Raw genomic sequence first — 24,222 nt, 5'->3', positions numbered from 1 at the left:
GCCCTGAAGACAGATCCAAAATATTTGTCCAATGTTGCTGCCAATTCCTCGTTTCCCATTATTAATTCATTGGCCTCTTCCTTTTTCTATATGTTTGTTAAAGCTCCTACTCACTTTCATAATCAGAGCCAGTGCAACCACTTAAGCAAACTAAGCAGTCATCTAGGATGGCAAATTTTAGGGCAAGGGCAGCACAAAACTGAATGAACTAGTCATGAAACTACATAAATAACCAAACAGGTATGAAAATGAAATGTCTAGATCTACTGGTATACATTGACATATAGTGACAAGCATATACATTTTCATGTACTTACATTGTTGACTTTCCCACAATTTCATATGATATTTGTCATTCCTTTTATGTGCCAGTTTTCCAAATTTGAAAATTACATAACTGTTCCAAAACTACGATTCAATACATAATATCAAAGAACGTAATTTAATCTAGCCACTCGGTCATAATGATTATTGATTGTGTAATTTGTACATATCATCCAATTACTGTTGCAGGAAAACCTAACATTACATCATGTGAGCCTTCATTTCCTAGAGTTCATATCCTGTGAAAAGTGTAAGCAATGAGAATGTACAATCAGTATCATAATATTCTCCTTTTCCATGTAAAATATATCTGTAATTATAAATGCAGAATTTCTTTTTTACCATTGCTCAGTAAACGTTTGTCAAAAGGAGTGCTAATCGGCACCAGCGTGAGCACTTGCTGGGGAGGCCGCTGAATGGCGGGAGGCCAGGGCTGCACCTGGCGCAGTGGTTAGCACTGCTGTCTCACAACGCCGAAGACCCGGTTTCAATCCCGGCCCCGGTCACTGTCCGTGAGGAGTTTGCACATTCTCCCCATGTCTGCGTGGGCCTCACCCCCACAACCCAAAGATGTGCAGGTTAGGTGGATTGGCCATGCTAAATTGCCCCTTAATTGGAAAAAAATAATTGGGTACTCCAAATTTATACGAAAAATAAAAAAATAAAATGACAGGAGACTGTTGCATGGAAATGGGGCTTAAGTGGTAATAATTGATTTCGCGCCACACAACGGCGATCCCAAATTCGCCTACGAGAGTGGGCCGGTTGCCACCTGGTGCAGACCTTGACTTAGGCCTCTCGCATTATTCATCGGCCTCCTAACGCTTGAGTGAGAGAGTAACAAGACGGAAGAATCGTGCCTCAAGTGTTGGCGCTGGGACTGAATTGCGTGCGGTTCCTGTTCCCGTTGAGGATGCTATTTGTAGAGCAATTCAGGACATGTTAATAGGCCAGCAATCTGTCCATGTGAATCTAGAGGAATTCACATTCCCACTGACATTGGATTTGCTGGGCTGGAAGTAGTACTGGAGAGCATAAGCTGGAGCTGCTTATAAGCACTCCACTACCTACACACTCTCATTACAGTCAAGAGCGATGGCTCCATGAAGCTCAGTCCCTCGGTTCTAACCTCGTGAGAACGTTTGTTGCAGTGGAGGAGAGGCATGACACCCTCTTCCCCAAGGTGGGCAGGAAGTTCCAGCCCGTGATCGTGACCGGGGCCTGGGCAGAGGTGGCCGAGGCGGTCAATGCTGCTAGCCTCAACTGGCGGACTAGCACGCAAGTGTCAGAAGAAGGTTAATGACCTCCTTAGGGCAGCTTGGGCGAGTCACCACCTGCAGACTCAATGGGCCGGATGGCCTCCTTCTGCACTGTATGTTCTATGTTCTTCCCCGGCATTACTCCTATCTCTCACTCCTCACATCACAACTCACTCCCATAGAGGACCATCATAAACCACCTGCCTGCATCTCCCCCACATCCCACCCTGCACCAAACCCCAACACCTGTATTGTCCTCTTTGGTCAGGTGCCTTGCACACACATGCCACCAGCTACAGACTCACCGGGTAACTCACCTCCATGGTGACTGACCTTTTCCTTTAGGTGCAACCTCGGAAAAGGCGATCAATAACAGAAATCGTGAGAGAAGGCCGGAGGAGGTGTCCAAGACATCAGAGCTCTCATCCCCACTCAGCAGAGGGCGATGGAATTAGCCAGGGAGGTTCAGGAGAGGGATATCTCCCAGGTGGAAATCAGCATGCGACAACCAAGTGAGCACCCAATGTAGAGTGATAGTAAATGAGTAACCTCTCTCCCCCCAGACCACTCCTTCCCAAGATCTCATTGTGTCTCTTGTCTTGCAGGGTCATCATCAGACCATGCTGGGCCATCTGGGGTAGCTACCCCCAGCCACATCACCAGCATTCCCTGGAGCACCAGTCGAGCTCAGACACTGACTTCTGGGCACTGCTTTCACCTGCACCCTCCACCATCCCAGAGATTATCACCTCAGTGGGCATTTTGGTGACGAGACTCCTGGGTCACCTTCTGATGCGTATGCCACACAAGCTACAGCACATCAGGTGGAGACGGGGATACCCAAGGGAGCGGACATTCGAGGGCTGCCCGATCCCAGAGAACAGGTGTTGTTCGGACAGGTGTCATGCTTCTCGAAAATATGATCCCATCACTGGTGGAGATGCAGACGTAGAACCATAATTTACAGGAGGGGGTGTCAGCAACGTTCGGGCACCTGCAGGTGCAGCTGGAGGAGTCCAAACACCTTCAGGTACAGGAGATGGTGCTGACAATACGTGGCACCCAGACCACACTGAATGGGTGGCGTCCACAGTGGAAGCCTTGGGTCAAAAAGCCACAGCCATTGGTCAAGATGGCCAAGGCTTGGGGCAATCTGTGCATTCGATGGCTGAGACTCAGGACAGGGGAGCCAAGACATAGGCAGCCATATACCAGGCCCGCATGCACATTGCTGCGGCACTCCAGAGATTGGTCCATTCACAAAGGGTCTTGGCTGAGGGCGTCAAAAACATTGTGCTTACTGACCTGGGCCAGTCACAGAGGCATGTGGCACAGTTCCAGAGGGATATCACCAAGGCAATGATGGACATGACTCACTCTCTTAGGGAAGTGTCCCATTCTCAGTGCTCCATGGCTGATGATATCAAGATCCTAGTTCAGACGAGGGCGGGCCTCCAGGACTGGTAACGCCAGGTGACGATGGAGCCGCTGGTGCTCGTTCTGGCCTCACCTCCGTCCCATGGAGTAGCCCTGGGGCCACTGAGCACCTAAAGGAGGAGGAAGTGATGGGACCCATGTCAGTGCCTCCCGCAGGGCAGGTGCTGGAACACCTCAGCGCTTCTGAATCCCTCTCACCTGACAGTGGCTCATCTCATGGGCAGCGGGCATCATCTGTAATGCCCGAATATCGGCCGGGCCCATCCAGGTCCAGGCCCGTCAAAGGAAGGTTGCCAAAGGATCTCAGGTCCAAGTGCGAGATATGAATCAGGCCACCTCCTCATCTGATGTCCTGTCTGGGGTCACACATGGAAGGAGCAGTAGGCCACGTAAGATAAGAATGTTAGACACCAGTTAAGTTGGCACCAGTGCAGCACATAGCTTAGACATAGGGGGTCAGGGCACAATAATGTCTATAGTCACTATTAAACACCTTTTCACCAACATTCCAACCCATCTCAATCCTCTGAAGGGTGTGAGGGATGGGCTGGGCTAGGTGTAAAGTGTGTACCGGGTGGAGGGTGTGGGAGGTTGGTAGTGTGGGTGTTGGAGAATGGCACGGGGCAGGGCCCCCAGGACAACTGAATGTTCCACCTGTGGTCACCCTCAGAGGGGGCAGGGAACGGGGCTAAATGTTTGAGGCCGCCTTACAGGACAGATTACCCAGTGAGTGACCCATCACTACTCACCATATCCATAATCACCCCTCCGCTCCCCCAAAGGATATATGGGCCCTTGAGATGGAATGACCAGCACACATGACGTGATCACCCGAGCGGACAGTGGAATGTGATTCTGAAGGCAGGAGTCAGACTTTGTCAATTGATGAGGAGCAACAGAGCTCATCTCACAGTGGGTGTTATCAACCTCTGTCCCACATTCAAGCAGTGGAGGCCTATCCGATTGATGAGGAGCACCACTGATAAGCTTGTAGGGACATATGTGCCATTGATCACCCCATGGAGCAGCAATGATGGAGAATCCCACTGTCCGGGCATCCTGTATTCTTGGTCCAGAGGCTCTGTGACTCAGTCCTGTCTTCCCAGTGGGGTCTACTGTGGGTGTTCTCATTGGGTGGGCAGTGTGCTATCACGGCAGCAGGGTGGCACCTGTTTGTGCAGTGCTGAGAGTCACCGTGTGCCACCAATCGCCTTCACGTTTAGAGGCTTGTGTGTGGGGAGATCCTACAGATGGGGTTGAGGCAGGGAAGTATGCGTCTGTGGCTGTTAATTACAGTGTTTTGTGGGTACTGGGTGTGACACACATGTTATGACAACCTGTCCGGAGGCAGGATGGATGGAAGCAGCGGTGTAGTAGGCAGGCAGGGCTTAGACACAGCTGGTGGTCCTGCGGAGTGGGCTAGCTGATAGTGTAACTGTTGAGGCCTCTGCCCTCAGAAGGGCAGTGTGCCAGGGAGTGTGCGAAATGCCACAGTGCGTGTGTCCTTTCTTTGGGGTGAGCTCTGCTGTTCCCTTGCTTTCCGTGCAGTTGGGCTGTGTGTCTATTAAGTGCACTGAGCGCTAATACCTGGTGAGCCACTGATTGAGCTGATTGATCAGCTGGAGTACCAAGGTTTCCAGAGGGGTGGCCTGTCAAATGACCAGAGGCTCTATGAACATTTATAGGACGCATGTGAGGACGCATTTTGGAAGGTCCAACACAGTTAACGGCAGAACCTTTAAGAGTATTGATAGGAGGGGGATCTGGGTGTTCAGGTACACAGGTCACTGAAAGTGGCAACGCAGGTGGAGAAGGTAGTTAAGAAGGCAAACGGCATGCTTGCCTTCATCGGCCAGGGCATTGAGTTTAAAAATTGACAATTCATGTTGCCGCTTTATAGCACCTTAGTTAGACTACACTTGGAATATAGTGTTCAATTCTGGTCGCCACACTACCACAAGGATGTGGAAGCTTTGGAGAGAGTACAGAAAAGATTAACCAGGATATTGTCTGGTATGGAGGGCATTAGCTATGAGGAGAGGTTGGAGAAACTTGGTTTGTTCTCACTGGAATGACGGAGGCTGAGGAGCGACCTGGTAGAAGTCTACAAGATTATGAGGAGCATGGACAGGGTGGATAGTCAGAAGCTTTTTCCCAGGGTGGAAGAGTCAATTACTAGGGTGCATAGGTTTAAGGTGTGAGGGGCAAGGTTTAATGGAGATGTACGAGACATATTTTTTACACAGAGAATGATGGAAGCCTGGAACTCGCTGCCGGTGGAGGTAGTGGAAGCAGATATGATAGTGACTTTTAAGGGGCGTCTTGACAGATACATGAATAGGGTGGGAATAGAGGGATAGGTTCCCGGAAGGGTAGGGGTTTTAGATCAGATGGGCAGCATGGAGAGCCGCAGGGCCTGCTTCTATTCTTTAATTTTCTTTGTCTTTGTTCAGTGAGTGGTCAGCAGAGTGAGCAGCCAGGGGCCTGTAGCTTGTACCAAATGGGTGCATTTAAAACCAATACTGCAGCAATGGCAGCCTAAGCCAGGCCACCCGATCGCGAGGGGGCACCCCGAATCCACGGAGCTGTCACCAAGTCGCCCCCCCCCCCTGCACCTGGCAGCCAACCCCAAGCAAGTTTACAATTGTGAAGGTTTTCAAACTTTGCTTAACCTCTCTCTCCCCCTCAGCAACCATGTAAATACCTGTAGTAAATTGCATCCATGTGACTTCCGCTTGAAAGGCGGAGCATCACGGATGCCCGCATACTGGGTCAAATGTGCTAAATATATCTAAATGAATGCAAATGCAAGGAGACACAAACCTCGTTTTTGTCACTGTGGAAGACTGGAGCATGGCTCCCGAATTGGAGCCTGGTGTGGATCTCGATTTTGGCCGATACGCCAGATTCTCTGCCCCATAACGGTTTGCATTGCTGCCGTTGCGAGGCGGAAAATTTAGCCTTCTGTCTTGATACCTTCACAAATTTTCTTTATTTAAGTTGACACTAGTTTCAGACCCATCCCCGAACTGAATGCAAATTTCTATCATGTTATGATCACTTTTGCTTCGAAGATCCTTTCCAGTGAGATCATTAATTAGTCCTGTCACATTACCAGATCTAAAATTGTCTGTTACCTCATTGGTTCTAGAACTTGCTGTTCTAAAATACTGTGCTGAATACACTCTGTGCACTCACCCGGAAGACTACTGTCATAACCTGTGATTGAGCTTGTCATGGGACACAAATGAAACCTTAAGCAGGTCATCAGGGACTCATGAGGCGGGGGGATTGATATTCCCAAATATGGGGAATACACACTCTGCCACTGAGGGGGTGGCGCACCCCCTTTTTACATCCTGTATAGAACTGGAGGTCCATGAACAATGAGTGGGCTCCTGTAGTAGAGTAACTGCTCTGTCCGCCTCTGTTGCATTGAACCTTTGTCCATTAGCTCAACCTATTCGGCTCGGTGTGGACTCCTTTCCGAACCTTATAATTGTTGCCTTTGCCAATTTGATTTGTCCACACTATATGAAATTTAAAATCACCCATGATTATTGCATATATTTCCTTGCAAGCCCTCTTTATTTCTTGATTTATACACCTGCAGCTACTTCTAAGGGACACAAAAAGTACTTTCACCAGTGACTTCTTTCCTTTCACATTGCTAAGCAAACTTTCATGACTGAGTTTGGCTGCTATTGTCATGATTATAGAAGCAGACTTTAAACATTATGGAAGGACATAAGTTTACAAGTAAATAAAAAATAATTATAAATTGGTTTTGATTATGGCCTTTTTTTTGCAGTTTGGAAACTCCTGACTGGTAAGTTTGCTATTTGCATTCATATATTTGAGCCAATAAACACTGTTAACACTGGGTCGTTGTGTTTTGTTTTATTTGTTTATCGATCCAATTTTCTTTTCTTCCATGAAGTGTCATAATGGGGTGCGATATACAAAAATGATTTATTCGAATGTAATAGACGCTTTGCAGATGTGACACGGTGAAATGTGAGAATTGCACACTCGGTACAATACCTAATTTGGTGCATGAATGAAACGGTTTTAGAGTATTGAGCTTCAATAGCTTGCCTAATGCTCAGCCATCACATTTCTAAACTTTTATTTTTACTTGTGTAGATATCTTGGGATGATACTCAAATCCACTATTTAAAATCTTAAATGTTTTTAGTCTATCGTCCCAAATAACTTGCATTTAAGCTCAGCATATAAGAGGACCCTTTTATTGATCAAGTTCCATTAAAGATTTTGAGTTTAATTTCGACTTGATTGCAAAATTAATCCATGTGCTAAAGCATAGAAGTGTAGAGATGAAGCACATTTCTCAATAGTTCAGCACCATTATTCACCTCAGTATAAATCCATCTATGGTTACTGAGGTCAATTATTCTTTGGCTAGTTTGATAACAAGAAACGATGATGGAATGCATGACACTGCAGTGTCACTTCACGGTCAAATAAGAACAGTCAAAATGGTTCAAAATACAGTCAAGTCAGTTTGACCAATTACTGCAATCATACATTAACTGGATCACTGGTGGATATCTGTGCAAAATTACCTTAGTTTAAAACAAAGCCTAATTGACTCTTCAATCTGTTCATAATAATTTTATGTGCATAATAATGGCTGGTTACAAGTGAAAAAGACATGCCTACAATTGGTTTCTGGGCAGAAGTTATGAGTTGACTGCCTGGGACTAGACAGAAATTTCAAAGCAATGCTAATTCTTCTCTGCATTATCATATACAAGTGTTCTGTTTTGCCCCTTTCCCCATTCAATATCAAGTTACTTATCTCAAATTTGCATGCAACTTCTCAATTTGTAAAGCAACACAGTGCCCATCATAAGGGTACATTTTTACAATAAGTAACGGTTAGAGGAAGTGAAAATGGAAAGGAAATAATGTGAATTCTCTGGCAGATTCCAATAGGAGAATTTGGGAGAAAATACAGATAAATTAACTTGACTATACTGATCCCAGATTACTGGAGCAAGGCATGAGTTGTATATTTTCCCCTCACTCTTCAGCTGCAATGGGCGTGAGAATTGGTAACTGCAAAGTAAACTGGAAATCTGAAACCTTGGTGAATGATAGGATGAGTAGTCAATCTCCTTACCAATTAAATTTAAAGATAGAGAAAAGAACAGTGAACGATGAAGATGGAAATAGGGTGAGTTAAGATTTAAATAAATTACGGAATATTACAAGTCTAGGCCAGACCCCAACAATGGCTAGGATACTTGTCCGAAACTCCAATATTTTAGTTTATTTGAAAGACTGTGCGGATAGAATGATTCACTCCAGGAGTGATACCATGAAGGTGTAGCCATCTGACATGGCCACTTCCAACTAAGCACAGAGCAACTTGCAAAGACTGATGGGTAAAATGGACAAGCCAAGAGTCATGCAGGTTCTGAGCCTGAAATACATATTTGTCAGCAAAGTCCAGACGGTATCGAAACCCTGTCCCATTAGCATGTTAATCAGGCCGATTAGCAGGTGATGGTCCATCTCCCCCAACACAAAGGACTGGTACTCCAGCTACCGGGACAGTCCCAGACATTTCGGCGCCACTCCCTGTCCAAGGGAAACACAAACAACAGGGTCAATGACCGCTTGAGACACGCCCAGTCATCCAGATTCCTGCCCACTTATTGGCTAAGGAATCGAACGGAGTGATCAGGGATCACCCAATTAGTAAGGCCCAAATCGAAGGACCGCCCAAAAGAGCGTGAAAACCCCCAAGTATAAAGGAAGAGTTCGCCATATGCTCGCTCTCTTTTGGCCTTGGTACCCTGGTCACGGCCATTGCCAACTGCAGCAACACCAGAAGCAAGTTCGAGTTCAACGCCCACTACCAGAAGGATGAGCCCAGCCGAGCAGCAGTTACCACTTTGAACCCAAGAGATCCTGAACAGCGGCCACTGTTTCCTGACCTAAACCGGGTGCTCGAAGTTAAGTACAGGTTGTCTTAGTAATAGGAGTAGTTACCTAGTAGTGTATGTTGCATGATTCATTGTATGTAAATAAAGTACACTTGACCTTGAACTAACTGGTGTTTGGCTCTTTGATCGATAGACGGTTGAAACTTGTGGTGGTATCATTCGATACCTGGCGACTCTAAGCATTCGGACAGAGACAATATAGAAAGAAGGTAAATTCACTGATTGCCCTAATTGGAACAAAGCCACAGTAAAGAGCATAGTAAAGAGAAAAATCGACAACAAAGGAAATAGGGTGTGGTTATTTTTAAAACAAAACTTTATTATAACTACAATATTAAACTTCTAACTTCACACCCAAAAAGAAAAGCCTCCAATTACACCCTAACTACTACTACTCAATTTCCCACTAAACAACAAGAAAATATAGATCTCAAGCCATCTTACTGTGGAAGAATTGTGGACTCGGCATCAGGCAAATCAGAAAACAACTCCTCTCTCCAAGATTTCTCCACCTCTCTAATGCTTTCAAAATGCCTTCCTTGGCTCCACCCTCATATTTCCAAGCTGAACAACAACTCTGCAGGCTGCAAAGTATATACTCCTCTCTCCAAGATTTCTCCACCTCTCTAATGCTTTCAAAATGCCTTCCTTGGCTCCACCCTCATATTTCCAAGCTGAACAACAACTCTGCAGGCTGCAAAGTATATTAACTCTCCAGGGACTTGCCAGGCAGACCACGATACATTAGTCCAGACTGACAAACACAGCCCTGCTGGCTGCTAATACCACCAAGGCACAGCAGAACAGAATTATTTTTAAACATACACATTCTAACCCAGGATTTTAATCCTTAAATTGCTCACTCCATTTATAATCCAATTTTTCTAACATCTTCAAATCACCACGGAAAGTTGAAACAAAGGTGGGAGTGTGGTGGGTGGCGGGGCTGAGGAAAGCTGGGATTAAGAGAAACAGCAAAGCAAGACAAGAGTAATGAAGAAATTAAAATGTATAAATTTAGTTTTTAAAACCCGCCAGGGACAATTTACTACCCACAGGAATGAAGCTCCAAATGTTAAATGATTCCCTGATTGGGCCTTCAAGGTTCAATAACACTACAGGAGGATAAATCTCACAATTAAATGGATCCTTATGTCATGAAATACCAGTCCTAACTTTATGTGGCAAGTTTGTTTTATAGTTAAAGCACAGATGCAGCGATTTCTTGACGCTCGTGGTGAGAGGCTGATGGCGAGCTTTCATTTTTGTGAGACCAGCGGTGGATCAGCACAATTGATCCAGCAACTTGTGGTGATTTGGAATTCATGACATATTCCTGAAGGAGGGTGGCATGGTAGCACAGTGGTTAGCACTGTTTCTTCATAGCTCCAGGGACCTCGGTTCGATTCCCGGCTTGGGTCTGTGCGGAGTCTGCACATTCTTCCTGTGTCTGTACGGGTTTCCTCCGGGTGCTCCGGTTTCCTCTCACAAGTCTTGAAAGGCGTGCTTGTTAGGTGAATTGGACATTCTGAATTCTCCCTCTGTGTACCTGTACAGGCGCCATTGTGGCGATTCGGGGATTTTCACAGTAACTTCATTGCAGTGTTAATGTAAGCCTACGTGTGACACTAATAAGGATTATTATTATATGTTGCTGGAATCTTTACAGGCTAATAATGACTTTAACTAGCTGTTACTTTTACAACAAATGCATTAGTAGCAGTATTTAAGTTAATTATTTACTTTTTGTTTTGCTGGTCATCATTGTTAGCGAAGGTATGCTGCGTCATTTTTGGAACTTTTTGTATCAATACTCATTTCAAAGAAGAATACCTATAGGAATCTTATTGCATCAGTTCTGGCTTGGAAATTGTCAACTATAATTAACTGAACATTTTGAACTTTTAAAATTTGAGCATGTACACATGCAGGTTTACCTTTAGTCAAAAGGTAGCATAGGGTTAGCACTATGGCTTCACAGCACCAGAGTCCCAGGATCGATTCCAAGCTTGGGTCACTGTCTGTGCGGAGTCCGCTGTTAGGTAATTTGGACATTCCGAATTCTCCCTCTGTGTACCCAAACAGGCGCCGGAATGTGGCGACTAGGGGCGTTTCACAGTAACTTCATTGCAGTGTTAATGTAAGCCTACTTGTGACAATAAAGATTTTTTTTAAAGTACAATAGTTTCCCTTAGTTGGCCCAGGAAAAACAAAATAATGATATTAAGTTAGATTTCCAATTTGCCACTCGAAAGAAAACAGACAGTATGGATTAGCCAGCCATTATTGAAAGAATCTGATTTACAAATCCACTGAGAAAAATATCGATCGAAATTAAAATTGAATGATTTTGATAAAGCATTGCCAATCTGCAACACCAGTTTCATACCTGGGCTTCAAATTGAAAAAATATCCCATTCCGTCAAATGGAAATTAGTGGCAATATATTTTAAAATTCTTGGTTTCAAGAAACTAAAATGGAAAACGATTCAAGTATAAATCTTTACTAGGGTGGGGAGCACTGCTGGCTCATGGCACTGAGGACCCGGGTTCGATCACGGCCCCGGGTCACTGTCCCAGGTGGGGTTTGCACATTCTCCCCGTGTCTGCGTAGGTCTCATCCCCACAACCTAAAAAGATGTGCGGGGTAGTTGAATTGGCCACGCTAAAGTGCCCCTTAATTGGAAAAATAAAGAATTGGGTACTCTAATTTAAAAAAAAGTGTAAATCTTTACTGCAATTACATTTTAAAACATATATTATTCAAAATATGTGTTCAATAATAATATTCTATTCCAACAAACATAATCAATGTAATTTTTATTGCTTAATGTGTATAAATAGTAGATATTTTAACAGTTATATTGTGGATTTGCTTTTCCATTGCTATGTGGCAGAAAAGTAACTTATAGTTTACAATCAGGCCTCAATGTTATGCTGGAGTGCAACAATATGACTCTGTCTCACTGTTTGAAATAAGTGCTGCATGGAGTAAGTTTCAAAACAATTTGAAGCCATAGTACTTCCTTGGTAATTTATAAACTAGCATATAGTTTTGAAAAATATATGTATGCTTTCAATATATTTTAAAATTCCTTGTTTGGAGTCGAGAGCTGCATATGTATGCAGAAAGCTTGTTCATGGTAAAGGGGGAACAAATTTGCTGCAGACAGTGCCAATAGAGTCAACTGTGAACTGCTTAATGTGGTGACCAAACCTAGATTGCTGGTACTGTAGAATATACCAACAACATAAATTTCTTAAGTCACCCTCAGCTTATGAAAAGTTACACTTTTTTGATATTATTCAATTAAGTAAAACACACATTTAAAGGGCCCTTTGAACAGCATTTTAACATAAATGGCAGCCATGCACATTTTGTAGCAATATATTCTGCACTAATGATAGTGACTTGCAGATTCTAAGATTTACTCCAGATTTAAGGAATAATATAGGTGGGAAGAGATTCTCTGACAGAACTGAGTCTATATTACCAAGTATACTTCAATATCACGTTCTTAAACATGTTGAAGACAGAGCTGTGTATTAATGTCAGCTACAGAGGAAGAAAAAGACATTCCACACTGATTCAAGGCACACAGATAATAAATGAAACTGATCGTCTGCAGTCACAGATTCATTACTCGAGGTCAATTCTGAAATGAGACCACAAACTCGTAACATTACAGCATTTAACTGTAACAAATGCACTACAGCATTGAACCTGTATGACCTAGTGCAGATGTGGCAAATTAGGAGGTGCAGATCTCAACCGTAATCGCACTCATCTCATAGCATGGGAAGAAAGACATTTTCCTGGTGGGAAAGCTTAAAGAATTCTCTGATGTAGTGGTCTGAGGAAAGACAGTGAAAGTTAAGGAATGCCTGCATGTATGCCTTGGATACAGTAGCAAGCAGTCAGTTAATCTCTTTCTGCTTTCAGCTTCAAATACATTTTAAAGACACTTCTGTGTTGTGCCTTCAATCCAGGAATTTTAAATTTCTCTAATTGTAGTCTTTTTCTGTTGCCCTTTGCTTCAATGCAGAGTGATACCATTGTGAAATAAACATGAGATTGTCAAAACATTTAACAAAAAAACATAGTCTTTTAAATTGTGTTACCTGACACTTCAAAGCAAACAAACCACCTACATCTGTAATTTATTCCTGCTGAGTAAGAGTAGTATTAACTGTGGTTGGCACAATGGTAGAGATATAAAAGTATAGATACATTTGAAAAAACCCATAAAATTTCCACAAATCAAATGTCATCAATGAGCCTTCAAATCCACCCCCAAAACAAAGAAAAATAATATAAGGTCAGATTACTATCCTATTATTCAATTAAGGAAATGTGTAAATATTTCAAAAATGAAACCTTAACTGAGATTTCTTTCATCTTGGCTTCTTTGACTAACTATAACACAAGAAAGATATTCAGAGAGATGGTTAACGCATCAGATAATTAAGTGTTGAATTGAGGCAAATTAAACATGATAACATTGTATCAAGTGAAGTATCTACTTAGGATTGATGCAAAATCATGCTTCATCAATGTACAACAACTTATATTTATACTGTGCCTTAACATTACAAAATATCCCAAGGCACTTCACCGGAGTATTATTGAACAAAATATGACACCGAGCCACATAAGGAGATGTTCGGTCAGATGATCAAAGCATGATGATAGAAATAGGTTTTAAGATGTGTTAAAGGAGGAAAGTGAGGTAGAGATGCAGAGAGGGACTTCATAGCATAGGACCTAGGCAACTGAAGTTGCAGCCACCAATGGTGGAATGATTAAGATCATGAATGCTCAAGACATCAGAGTTCTGAAGTGTAAGGAGGGTAGAATGTGTAAGACCAGCCAAGAATTTCAGAATTTTCAGAATTTCTGAATTTACAGTGCAGAGGCGGCTATTCAGCCCGCTTAAGCTCACACCTCCACCCTATCCCCGTAACCCAACCTAACCTAAGGGCAATTTAGCATGGCCAATCCACCTAACCCTGCACATCTTTGGACTGTGGGAAGAAACCGGAACACCCAGAGGAAACCCACGCAGACACGGGGAGAACGTGCAGACTCCACACAGATAGTGACCCAAGCCGGGAATCGAACGTGGGACCTTGGAGCTGTGAAGCAACTGTGCTAACCACTATGCCACCGTGCTTCCCCTTGAATTCTTTGGAATTGTGAAGTTTAGAGATAATGAAGGTATAACTAAGGGTTTTAGCAGCAGACAAATTCAGACAGGGGAGTCGTTGGGCGATGCCATGGAGGTGGAAGTATGTGGTCTTAGTGATGGCATTAATATGAGATCAGAAGCTCATCCCACGATCAAATGTGATGCCAAGGTTGTGAATAGACTGGCTTCATCTCGGACTGTTGCCAGGGAGAGGAATGAAGTCAGTAGTTAGGGAAAGGAGTTTGGGTCGGGGACCAAAAACAATTACTTCAGTCTTCCAAATATTTAATCCAGTAATGGATGTCAGGTAAGCAACCTGATAAAGTAACAACAGTGGAGGAGTCAAGAGAGGTAGAATGGTGAAGTAGAGCCGGGTGCCATCGGTATATATGCGAAAATTAACACTATTCTTTTGGATTATGTCACCGAAGGGCAGTGTGTAGATGAGAAATAGGTGGGGGCCAAGAATAGATATTTGGGGAACACCAGAGATAGCAGTGTGGGAGCACAAAGGCTAACCATTGCAAGTAATTTTCTGATTAAGATTAGATAGATACGAATGGAGCAGGTGAGAGCAGTCCCACCTTGCTGGGTTACAGTAGTGAGGATCTTGGAGGAGGATGGTGTGATTATTTGTGTCAAAGGCTGCAGACAGGTTGTAAAGGATGAGGGGTGAAAGTTTATCTTTCCCACAGTCATATTGGATGTCACTTCTGACTTTGATAAGAGCTATTTTGGCACTGCCACATGAGGTGGAGACCTGACTGCAAGGATGCAAACATGGAGTTCTGGGAAAGATCAGAACACATTTTGGAGGTGGCAACACATTCAAGGACTTTGGAAAGGAAATGGAAATTGGAGATGGGATGATAATTTGAAAGGAAGATATAGGAAACCAAAGTCTGAACTTTTCGTGCCCATTGCTCTGCCTACCAAACTATGACTACTGTAATTTGCAAAAGTATAAGATCATGTTATCGTACAGCTTTTTCCCTGAGTCAATATGATTCATAGAAAATTCATTGCACAATGGGTAATAAATGTAAATAAATGTAAATAATGAACAACAAATATTCAGCAGGATATGGATTCTTGCACATTACTCCTATAATTAAATAATAAAGATGTTATTTTTCTACACCATTAAACAAAACTATGGTAATTTAAAAACAATTGTAAAGAAAAGCAAAGGCAGATGCTCCAACAAAGCTATAAAATTTAAGACAACCATCAAATCTGGGGATAAATGTGTGTCATATTTCTGGCATCCAAGGACAATGACCTGAATGTTATTGTTCATGCAATCCTTCGATTGCATTTTTCTGTACATACATTTTTTAATGATTACAAATCGATTAAAATATGAAATATAACTGTCACAAAAACTATCTGAAGTATATAAGTGTGTTGTGTATTTTAAAAAGAACATTTATGGAAGTAATTCTCACAGTACCATTTCATTGCTTTGAAATAGCTTATAAATGCATGTCAGTACAATTTCTAAGATGTACATACTTTGGGATTGTCTTGCTTAAGATAAAGTATGTGCTTTCAGAGGCAAGAGATAAAGTATGTGCTTTCTGAGGGATCACTAATAATGTAGTGCTGGGAAAAGAGTGATGGGAGAATTTTTGGGCAGAAAACCTGGAAGAATGGGTTTCCCACAGGCCCCCTGACTTTAACTGTAGGGTCCGGTTGGGTTTCTTGCCCATTAGCAATCCAGACTAGCTGTCTGTTGAGCTGTAAAGCAACCAGAGAATGCACGAGACAGGTTCAACACTGTTAGTGGAAAGGGTTTGGGGAATGAAAGGGACTTCACAGGGGTGGCTAACGGGAATCAAACAGTGTGGGAGGGTGAGGGGAATCGGCCATTTCAGGGAAAGTTATGTATCGCAGGGGGTTATTGAATATTGGGGAAATATCAGGGTGTTGAAAGGTAAGCTTGGTGGACCACAGGAAGCAATGAGTGCAACAAAAGCACTTAACTCATGGATCCAGCCCTTGTCAACTGATGTCATCTGCTGAGATTCCCGTGGCCGAGGAATTCTCAGCCTGTAGGTATTAAAAATAAAACGTGAGTTAAAATGGAGGCACAGTCTCCTTCAAAGATTTTGGCAACCAAACTACCTCCCACGAGCCTGCAAACACCCTCCATCCCACCAAATGACCTGTAGCTGTTAAAACTAAAAGCGACAGGTTGGGGTTGGGCTTCCCACCTTTAAGTGCCCTTCCACACAATTTCTCCATCTGCCCGCCGCCTTCCCCATGGGGGAAGGAGCAGGGAAGAGGTAGTGTTAAAATGACCTTTTTCATTGTAAACATAATCCTGGTTTATTATCTATTATTTAAACAATATTATTTACGTTTAAAAATGTAACATTTGCAGCATTATAGTGAATTTTCCACATGAAGATATTATCTAATGAAAACAAGTGTGGGTAGTTTATCTGCTGCAAAGAATTTTCATGCACTTCATGGTGAATTTAAAGAAAACATGTGACAATCATGTGTAGGTCTCACATAATGCTAACAACATCCTTGGAATTAACACTTACAGCGCTTGATATTGAAAACTAAAGGTTTTATATCAAGCATCATAAGTATAATCAAAGTATAAATATGAATATAAATGTGTACCTACCCATGGAAAATATTTTAAAGGCTTAACAGTTACTACAGCAAGAGACCTAAGAAATATGTATTTTTTAAAAATTCTGTAAAATAGCTGTTCTTAATATGACCAATGCCTCTTGCAAGATATCTCACGTTCAGTTTTTCTGACATTCCATCATTCCTTTGCAACTGGTATGAATTCTCAAACATTAATAGCAATTAACTTGAGAGTTGTTGAGAATTTTTGTCTGACAGATCAGGAAATTCTTTTTCTCTCAGAGGGTTTTGCCACTTTGGAACTCTCGGCCACAGAAGGCAGTGGAAGCTGTGTCATTGAATATTTGTAAGGCAGAGGTAGATAGATTTTAGTTAGGCAAATAAATCAAACGTTATTGGAGGTAGATTTCAAATGTGAAATTCAAAGCACCAATAGACCAGCCATGTTCATATTGAATGGTGCAGCAGGTTCGAGGGGCCAAATGGCCTACTTCTGCTCCTATTTCATATGTTCATACTCCAACAAGCAAACAATTTATTTGGAAATAAATTGCTACTGTGTTTGTTTCAGGTTTGGATTGTCTATTCATTTTTACCTCCCAATTTCCTTCCAGGGTTTCAAGACAGCCAATACTGTGTCATGATGTGCCTGTGATGACATTATAATATGTGTGTGCAACAGTTTTTATTAATTCTGGAGAGATTAAAAATACTTGTAGCATTTTTTGAAGAAGGGCACTAATTAAGAAAAAAATTAGATTTCTATTTCTTCCTCATTTTCTTTCTGTTCTTCTTTAACCTTAGAAGTGAATCACCGAGTATGATTTCATACTAGACTGTGATCTCAAACCACTAGGTGCTGGACATGTACATCAACTTGATCTAACAGTGGCCTTGTTTGCATACTACCTTTAGCAATATGCAAAATTGGTAACTACTTTGTTGTGATTATAAGGATGGTATGTGAATGCACCCTTAAACAGCTGACATCCAAATTCCGAAACATGGACTTAAAAACTAGTTTCAAAAATACACTTGCTTGCATTCTTGTGCACAATAGTTCAAACTTTATAAAGGTGAGGATAGCGAAAATGACTACAACTCAAGGAAATAATCACGTTATGTTTGAAACGTTTATCATAATGATACGCTTTATCATAGGATCCAATTCTTACAATAGGATCCAATTCTATAAATTAATAGTTTCCCATTTACACCCTCAACCCAGGGACCTAAGTTAATATAATGGCCAGGCAAATGGAATGCAGAGAAATTGAACTTTAAGAAAAACTATCATTCGCACTGAACTCGCTCCCACTTTTTCATATGGATTGAGTTTGTAAATAATTTATTTTAGTTTAAAGTAAACCATCAACCTACTAACATATTTTACATTCTAACAAGGTAACCCTGACCAAAGCCTCTATTCACAGAATCAGAATCACAGTGTAATACAGCGCAGAAGAGGCCATTCGGCCCAACTATCCAAACAATTAAATCCTTAAATTTTGTTTCCAGAGTTATTTTGCTGACCTCTTTTTATATAAACTGGGCCACAGAATGACAATATATGTAAGTTGAACAGATATTGTAATTAACATTACCAATAGTCAATGTTATGACATAATTCGGAAAACAGTCCATTGATAACTAGTAAATTGCAGGCATTTAAAGTATTTTGTATTTTTAATAATAAAGCGAATGTTGAGCTAACATTTAAAAAAAGGGATAATGTACCTTTGTGATTTACTGAAAGGTATATGGCGATAGATTTAATCTGAAATGTCATCCAAGTATGATTCAGTAGCTGGTGCCACAGACAAGATAACTTACCCTGCAAAAGTCATTTATAGGTTGATGCATTAATATGTGTCAAAAAATTGCATTTCTCTCTCTATAGTTTTGGCTGAAAAACAGCATTGGAGACAGCTTTCCGGCAACTGATGACCAGTTTTTGGAATATGAATCCCACATCCAAAATGAATACAGGACCTCACAAAGGAAAACAGAACTGTAAAACCACGAGTTTAAAAATAAATTGAAGGTACATAATAATTTGAATTGGCTATGTCATTTAGAAATTAAGGCAAAGTAAAGTTAAAATAAAAACTGCAGAGGAAAAAAGAAGAAAGAGTGATAGAATAGAAAACAGAGATAATGAGCAACAAGGAAAAGGGAGAAATGGGAAAGGGAACATGGCGAGGAAAAGTATTTTATTTCAATTTTTAAAGTTATTTTTTAACATTATTGTTATCATGCTTCTTCTGACATTTGAGTAGTTTTATTACATTACAGTTCTTCAGCGTACCAATGCGTTTGTTGATAGTTTAAGACACGGTCAGAGTAGGGAGATGGAGGTTTCCCTGGATGTGTCAGCAGTATGTGTTAACTAAATATTAATAAGCATGACAGTAAATTCAACAGAGTCCCATAAACCTAAATAAGGAGCCCAATTCAATTTTTCATCTTCCATTGATTAGTATAAACAAACTTTATTTAAAAGTAGAGCTTTCTTTAACCAAACCCTGTTTCTTTATTTCTTGTTGATAGAAAATAAAATAGCTAGCAACCCATTTCACCTTTCGCTGCTTAGATCATTGACTTTTAACAAACTTAATCAAATATTGTATTTTACAAACCAGCTGTAATTCTCTAAGTAGAGCATGATGTACATTTCATTTTTGATAAACTTGATACAGTCTCTGTGGGCCAGAAGACTAATATTACAAGATCTATATATCTATCTATTGTGGCATACTGGCATCAAAATATTTACCGTATTTAAATCCTATTCACTCTCAATCATCTACTGTATCGAGATACCAAACCATGTGCCCGTTATATGCTATCTAGGGCTTCATGTTCGTCATGTTAAATGCGATTGCAGAATCTCTGTGCTAAGTTATTGGAAATTAGAAAGAAAAAAAATCTTTAGAATTTACACTAATTTCACTCAGATGACCTCCAGTGAGCAACCATAAAATTCCACTTGAACTGTAGGAATAATAGTCACTCTCAGAAGCTAATTCTAATTTAACATGTGGATAAGAAAGTGTATATTTCTCTCGCAAAATATTTTATTTTGTATTTTGAACCACTGTTTAATACCTTCTTCGATTAATTAGTTTTTTAAAAATCAGCAACAGCCAAAATAAGCACGATGCAAAGACGTTTCCAGTCTGGTAGATTCGATGCTTGCATTCTGGCTCCATTGTCAAATGCTTTATTTAACACAAATTCTAACAGCTAATTAAGCAGTATCAAATTCGTCTCGACATGAAGTGCAGATATACGTGCTATCTGATAATCATGCGCTAGCACACGGCTTAAAATAAAACAATTTTACATTTAACGATATTCAGCCAATGGAAACCTAACAGATGACGCTTGCGAAGAATTGTTGCGAGTGATTATGGAACTAGGAACCTTTCACAACTCCAATTCATGTTCAGTCGGGTTTTTTGTAGTCGAAATGAATGACAAAGAAATATCGTATTTTTTATTTTAATGAAAGCGATGTACGTAAATTGTGATATCCACTGGGTTTCCATAAACAGTAACTTGAGATTATTTACTTTACACGGGCAATAAAAGATAACATCGCATTTTAAAGCTGTCCTTTGGCATATCCTAATTGTAAATAAGCTAACGAAGTTTGTAAATGATACAATGTATATAACACTTAATTTTAAGCAGCTCCATCAGTGGTTTTGGTGAGCTAACCTACAATTCAGAAATCTAGTTCATTTTGAGAGTCAATCTACGTCAATTATGGTGAGTTATCAACATACATTCATTTGCGATACTTCTCACCACAATGGACAGAACAGGTTGTTAACTTCGCTTTACAAAAAGTGACATATCCCGTAATGCAGTCCCGTTTTGTGGTCCGTAATTATCTCTTTTTATCACACCGCCAGCAGTCTCTGAGTGAGAGCAATGACAAGGCACGGTTAACAATGCACTAAACAGCAAATCTCCAAGTGCAGGGGCTCCGGAAAACCACAGCACTTTGGGGAAAAAGCCCGTCCCGAGAGCATTTGTGAACCCGAAAGATGAAATAATATTTTAAAAACTACTGTACAAATAATAACAAACCATCCGTCAACATACATAGTAAACCTATGGCAGACAGATTCTAAAGTTAATTTTGTTTCATATCAGTTTTTCTTACTACGACTGTCGGGCTAACATTTCTTTAACACCCTTTTTAAAAGCTACAATTGTAATGTTTGCAAAATACATGACTTAAGTGAATGTATCATAATCTATTTTTGTTAAATGTGCATTAATTACGCCGCTATTTGCAAATTAGGAAACATTTGGCTGTGAGACGTCACTTCAAAAACAGCTATACTGTCGAACTCGAGCATTCTCAGACTGGATTGGAGCTGTTATCTGACAATCAAATGAAGAGCCTCGATGAAACCGGACTTTCTTCTATGAAAGTGACGAGAACATACAGCCACAACAAGCCATTAGCACCTGCCTATACAAACACCTCATAACTGTAAACACTGCCCAACCTAGTCGAATGAGAAGGCTCATAGATCCGCTGGCTATCAAATACCGCATCTATTTATATATTACCAAATAGCTGCTCTGTCCAACAAGACCCACAACATGCACACAAAAAAATCAAGTATTCCTCTGACAATCCGATTACGCTTTTTTTTGAACATTCCCTTTTCGTCTCAGACACCCACTTTCGAGTTTCTTTATAAATGCTAGGATTAATTAGCTCTATTTAGTGGCAGGCAATGACGAGCCCAAGAGCGATTGGATGCCGACGCCCGGCCCTGCCTTATATTTTACACTCCACAGAGCATCTGTGCTCCTCCAAACTGATCAGCAGCTTTCGAAGCACAGGCTGCAATACACTTGATCTGTTTCTTGACAAGTTAGGAAGAGAGAGAAGGTGCGGGCAAGCGAAAGAGACAAACAAACAAACACGAAGTTGGTGCTAGTCTCGGCTTTTATTATGAACGCTGTGCTCTGGGACTGCTGACCGTGTTCGAAGCCGTCTTTTTTTTTTTTAATAGTACGACAGCTTAATTTGATTACTGATTTTATTTCTCTGAAGTTGGCGCCTGTAAAACCGGCCGCATTGGATCCGTCAGCTTATTGCGAGACTCCGGTGTACAACCCGGATCTCTGCCCCAATATGATAGCTGCCCAAGCCAAGCTAGTCTACCACCTAAATAAGTACTACAACGAGAAATGTCAAGCTCGCAAGGCCGCTATAGCCAAGACCATCAGGGAAGTGTGCAAAGTGGTGTCAGACGTGCTGAAGGAAGTCGAGGTGCAGGAGCCACGCTTTATCAGCTCTCTCAACGAGATCGACGGCCGTTTTGAAGGGCTGGAGGTAATTTCCCCGACTGAATTCGAGGTGGTCCTCTACCTGAACCAGATGGGAGTTTTCAACTTCGTGGACGACGGTTCCTTACCTGGCTGCGCCGTGCTGAAGCTCAGCGACGGTCGCAAGAGGAGCATGTCTCTGTGGGTGGAATTCATTACGGCTTCGGGTTACCTCTCTGCGCGGAAGATCCGCTCCAGATTTCAGACGCTGGTGGCTCAGGCTGTGGACAAGTGTAGCTACCGGGACGTGGTGAAGATGGTGGCCGACACCAGTGAAGTGAAGCTGCGGATCAGGGACCGCTACATCGTGCAGATCACTCCCGCTTTCAAGTGCACTGGGATATGGCCGAGGAGCGCGGCGCACTGGCCACTGCCTCACATCCCCTGGCCTGGGCCGAACAGGGTGGCAGAGGTCAAGGCCGAGGGCTTCAACCTGCTTTCCAAAGAGTGCTACTCCCTTTCCGGCAAGCAGAGCTCAGCCGAGAGCGATGCTTGGGTTTTACAGTTCGCCGAGGCCGAGAACAGGCTTCTACTCGGGGGCTGCCGGAAGAAATGTCTGTCCGTTTTGAAAACTTTGCGCGACCGGCACCTTGAACTCCCCGGACAGCCTCTCAATAACTACCACATGAAAACTCTGGTTTCCTATGAATGTGAGAAACATCCCAGGGAGTCGGACTGGGACGAGTCGTGTTTGGGAGATCGTCTAAACGGGATTCTACTGCAGCTCATCTCCTGCCTTCAGTGTCGCAGATGTCCACATTATTTCTTACCCAATCTAGATTTATTTCAGGGCAAACCACACACCGCTTTGGAAAACGCAGCCAAACAAACCTGGCGCCTGGCGAGAGAGATACTCACCAATCCCAAAAGCTTAGAAAAACTTTGAAAACGAACATTCACTGCATTTGGACTATGGTTTTTATTTTGTTACATATTTAAAAAATAAACGCATTTGTCGTTCAGTTGTGACTGTTGATGTTTTGTGTACCGTGAGTTCTTAGGCGAACTGGCTGACTGGTTTCATCTTTTTGGATACGGCTGGACATTTTTTTGCTAAAAGAAGACATTGCCATCAAGGTATTTGTAGATAAATCTCATTGAAGTTTATTGCTATCTGATGTGTCTAACGCAGACGTTTACATCCTGGCGACAGTGATCGTTCCAGATTTTTGCTTTTTCATTCCTTCAATACTCATTCCACCATTACTTGAATTGTTATTTAAACTATACCCAAATGGAAGTATGAACGTTGCTTATACATAATGTTTGAATATCGAATACTGGAGAAAATATTGAAAATATGCACTTGGAAAACACTGGATTAGAACATTTTGTGATTAAGAACATTTTGAAATTCCTGTTGCTGAAAATATTTAATTTGAAGTTAATAAAATAAATGATTAAAATCTCCATTGCTTGCAGTTTGTTATGAATTACTTAATTGTCAAATATTCTGTAATTGCAGTAAAAACTAATCATTGTTTCCCACCTCAATAGTATATCAACGTGTCCCCAGATCCAATTGCATAAAAATTCAATGAATGATAAAAAAATACAAGAATGCCACAAGATATTGTAAAATAGTTGATAGGAACCTACCTTTTGTTCCGATTGACCCAGCCTGCTTTGAGGTCGATAACATAAAACAAATGCTATAGGTTTCAGAGATTGTTATGAATACATGTGCAAACCAAACTAGGGACGAAAATAGTAGATTATGGTTTGGTAACGAATCTTTAGGCAATTCTGGACAAAACCAAATTTTGTAACAAGAACACGCGTAAATTATCATAGAATTTATCATAGAATTTGCCGTGCAGAAGGAGGCCATTCGGCCCATCAAAACATATTATTGCATTTAAATGGTGTTTAATATAGGAATTTAGAATAAGACATGAATGATATAAACGAGAAAATCACCCATGATGTTTAAGATCACCAATGTATTCATTAAATAAATGAGGGAGTGGTCCTAAACATCGTCGTTTAATAGATTTACATTTGAAGTTGCAGCATATGAAATCCCAAGGTGGAATAACGTAATATTTTAACTACATCACGCGTCTGCAA

The 24,222-nt window shown here is 41.5% G+C and overlaps 2 protein-coding genes across 4 annotated transcripts in view; one reads left to right on the top strand and one right to left on the bottom strand.

Moving 5' to 3' along the window:
- nbeaa (neurobeachin a) overlaps positions 1-24,222 on the bottom strand; it is a 1,435,335-nt gene that overhangs the window by 322,206 nt on the left and 1,088,907 nt on the right. The window lies entirely within an intron of this gene.
- Positions 21,140-23,562, top strand: mab21l1 (mab-21-like 1). Its single transcript, XM_072477020.1, has one exon. It carries the CDS (start codon positions 21,959-21,961, stop codon positions 23,036-23,038), a length of 1,080 nt encoding a protein of 359 aa, XP_072333121.1. The 5' UTR covers positions 21,140-21,958; the 3' UTR covers positions 23,039-23,562.

Source organism: Scyliorhinus torazame, chromosome 15 (assembly GCF_047496885.1).
Source record: "Scyliorhinus torazame isolate Kashiwa2021f chromosome 15, sScyTor2.1, whole genome shotgun sequence".
Lineage (NCBI taxonomy): Eukaryota > Metazoa > Chordata > Chondrichthyes > Carcharhiniformes > Scyliorhinidae > Scyliorhinus > Scyliorhinus torazame.
The sequence above is the reverse complement of the archived record's forward strand: the minus strand, read 5'-3'. Positions and strand labels throughout refer to the sequence as shown.

Excerpts from the sequence above, each read along its gene's own strand:
- mab21l1 (XM_072477020.1), top strand. The coding sequence starts at position 21,959 with ATGATAGCTGCCCAAGCCAAGCTAGTCTACCACCTAAATAAGTACTAC.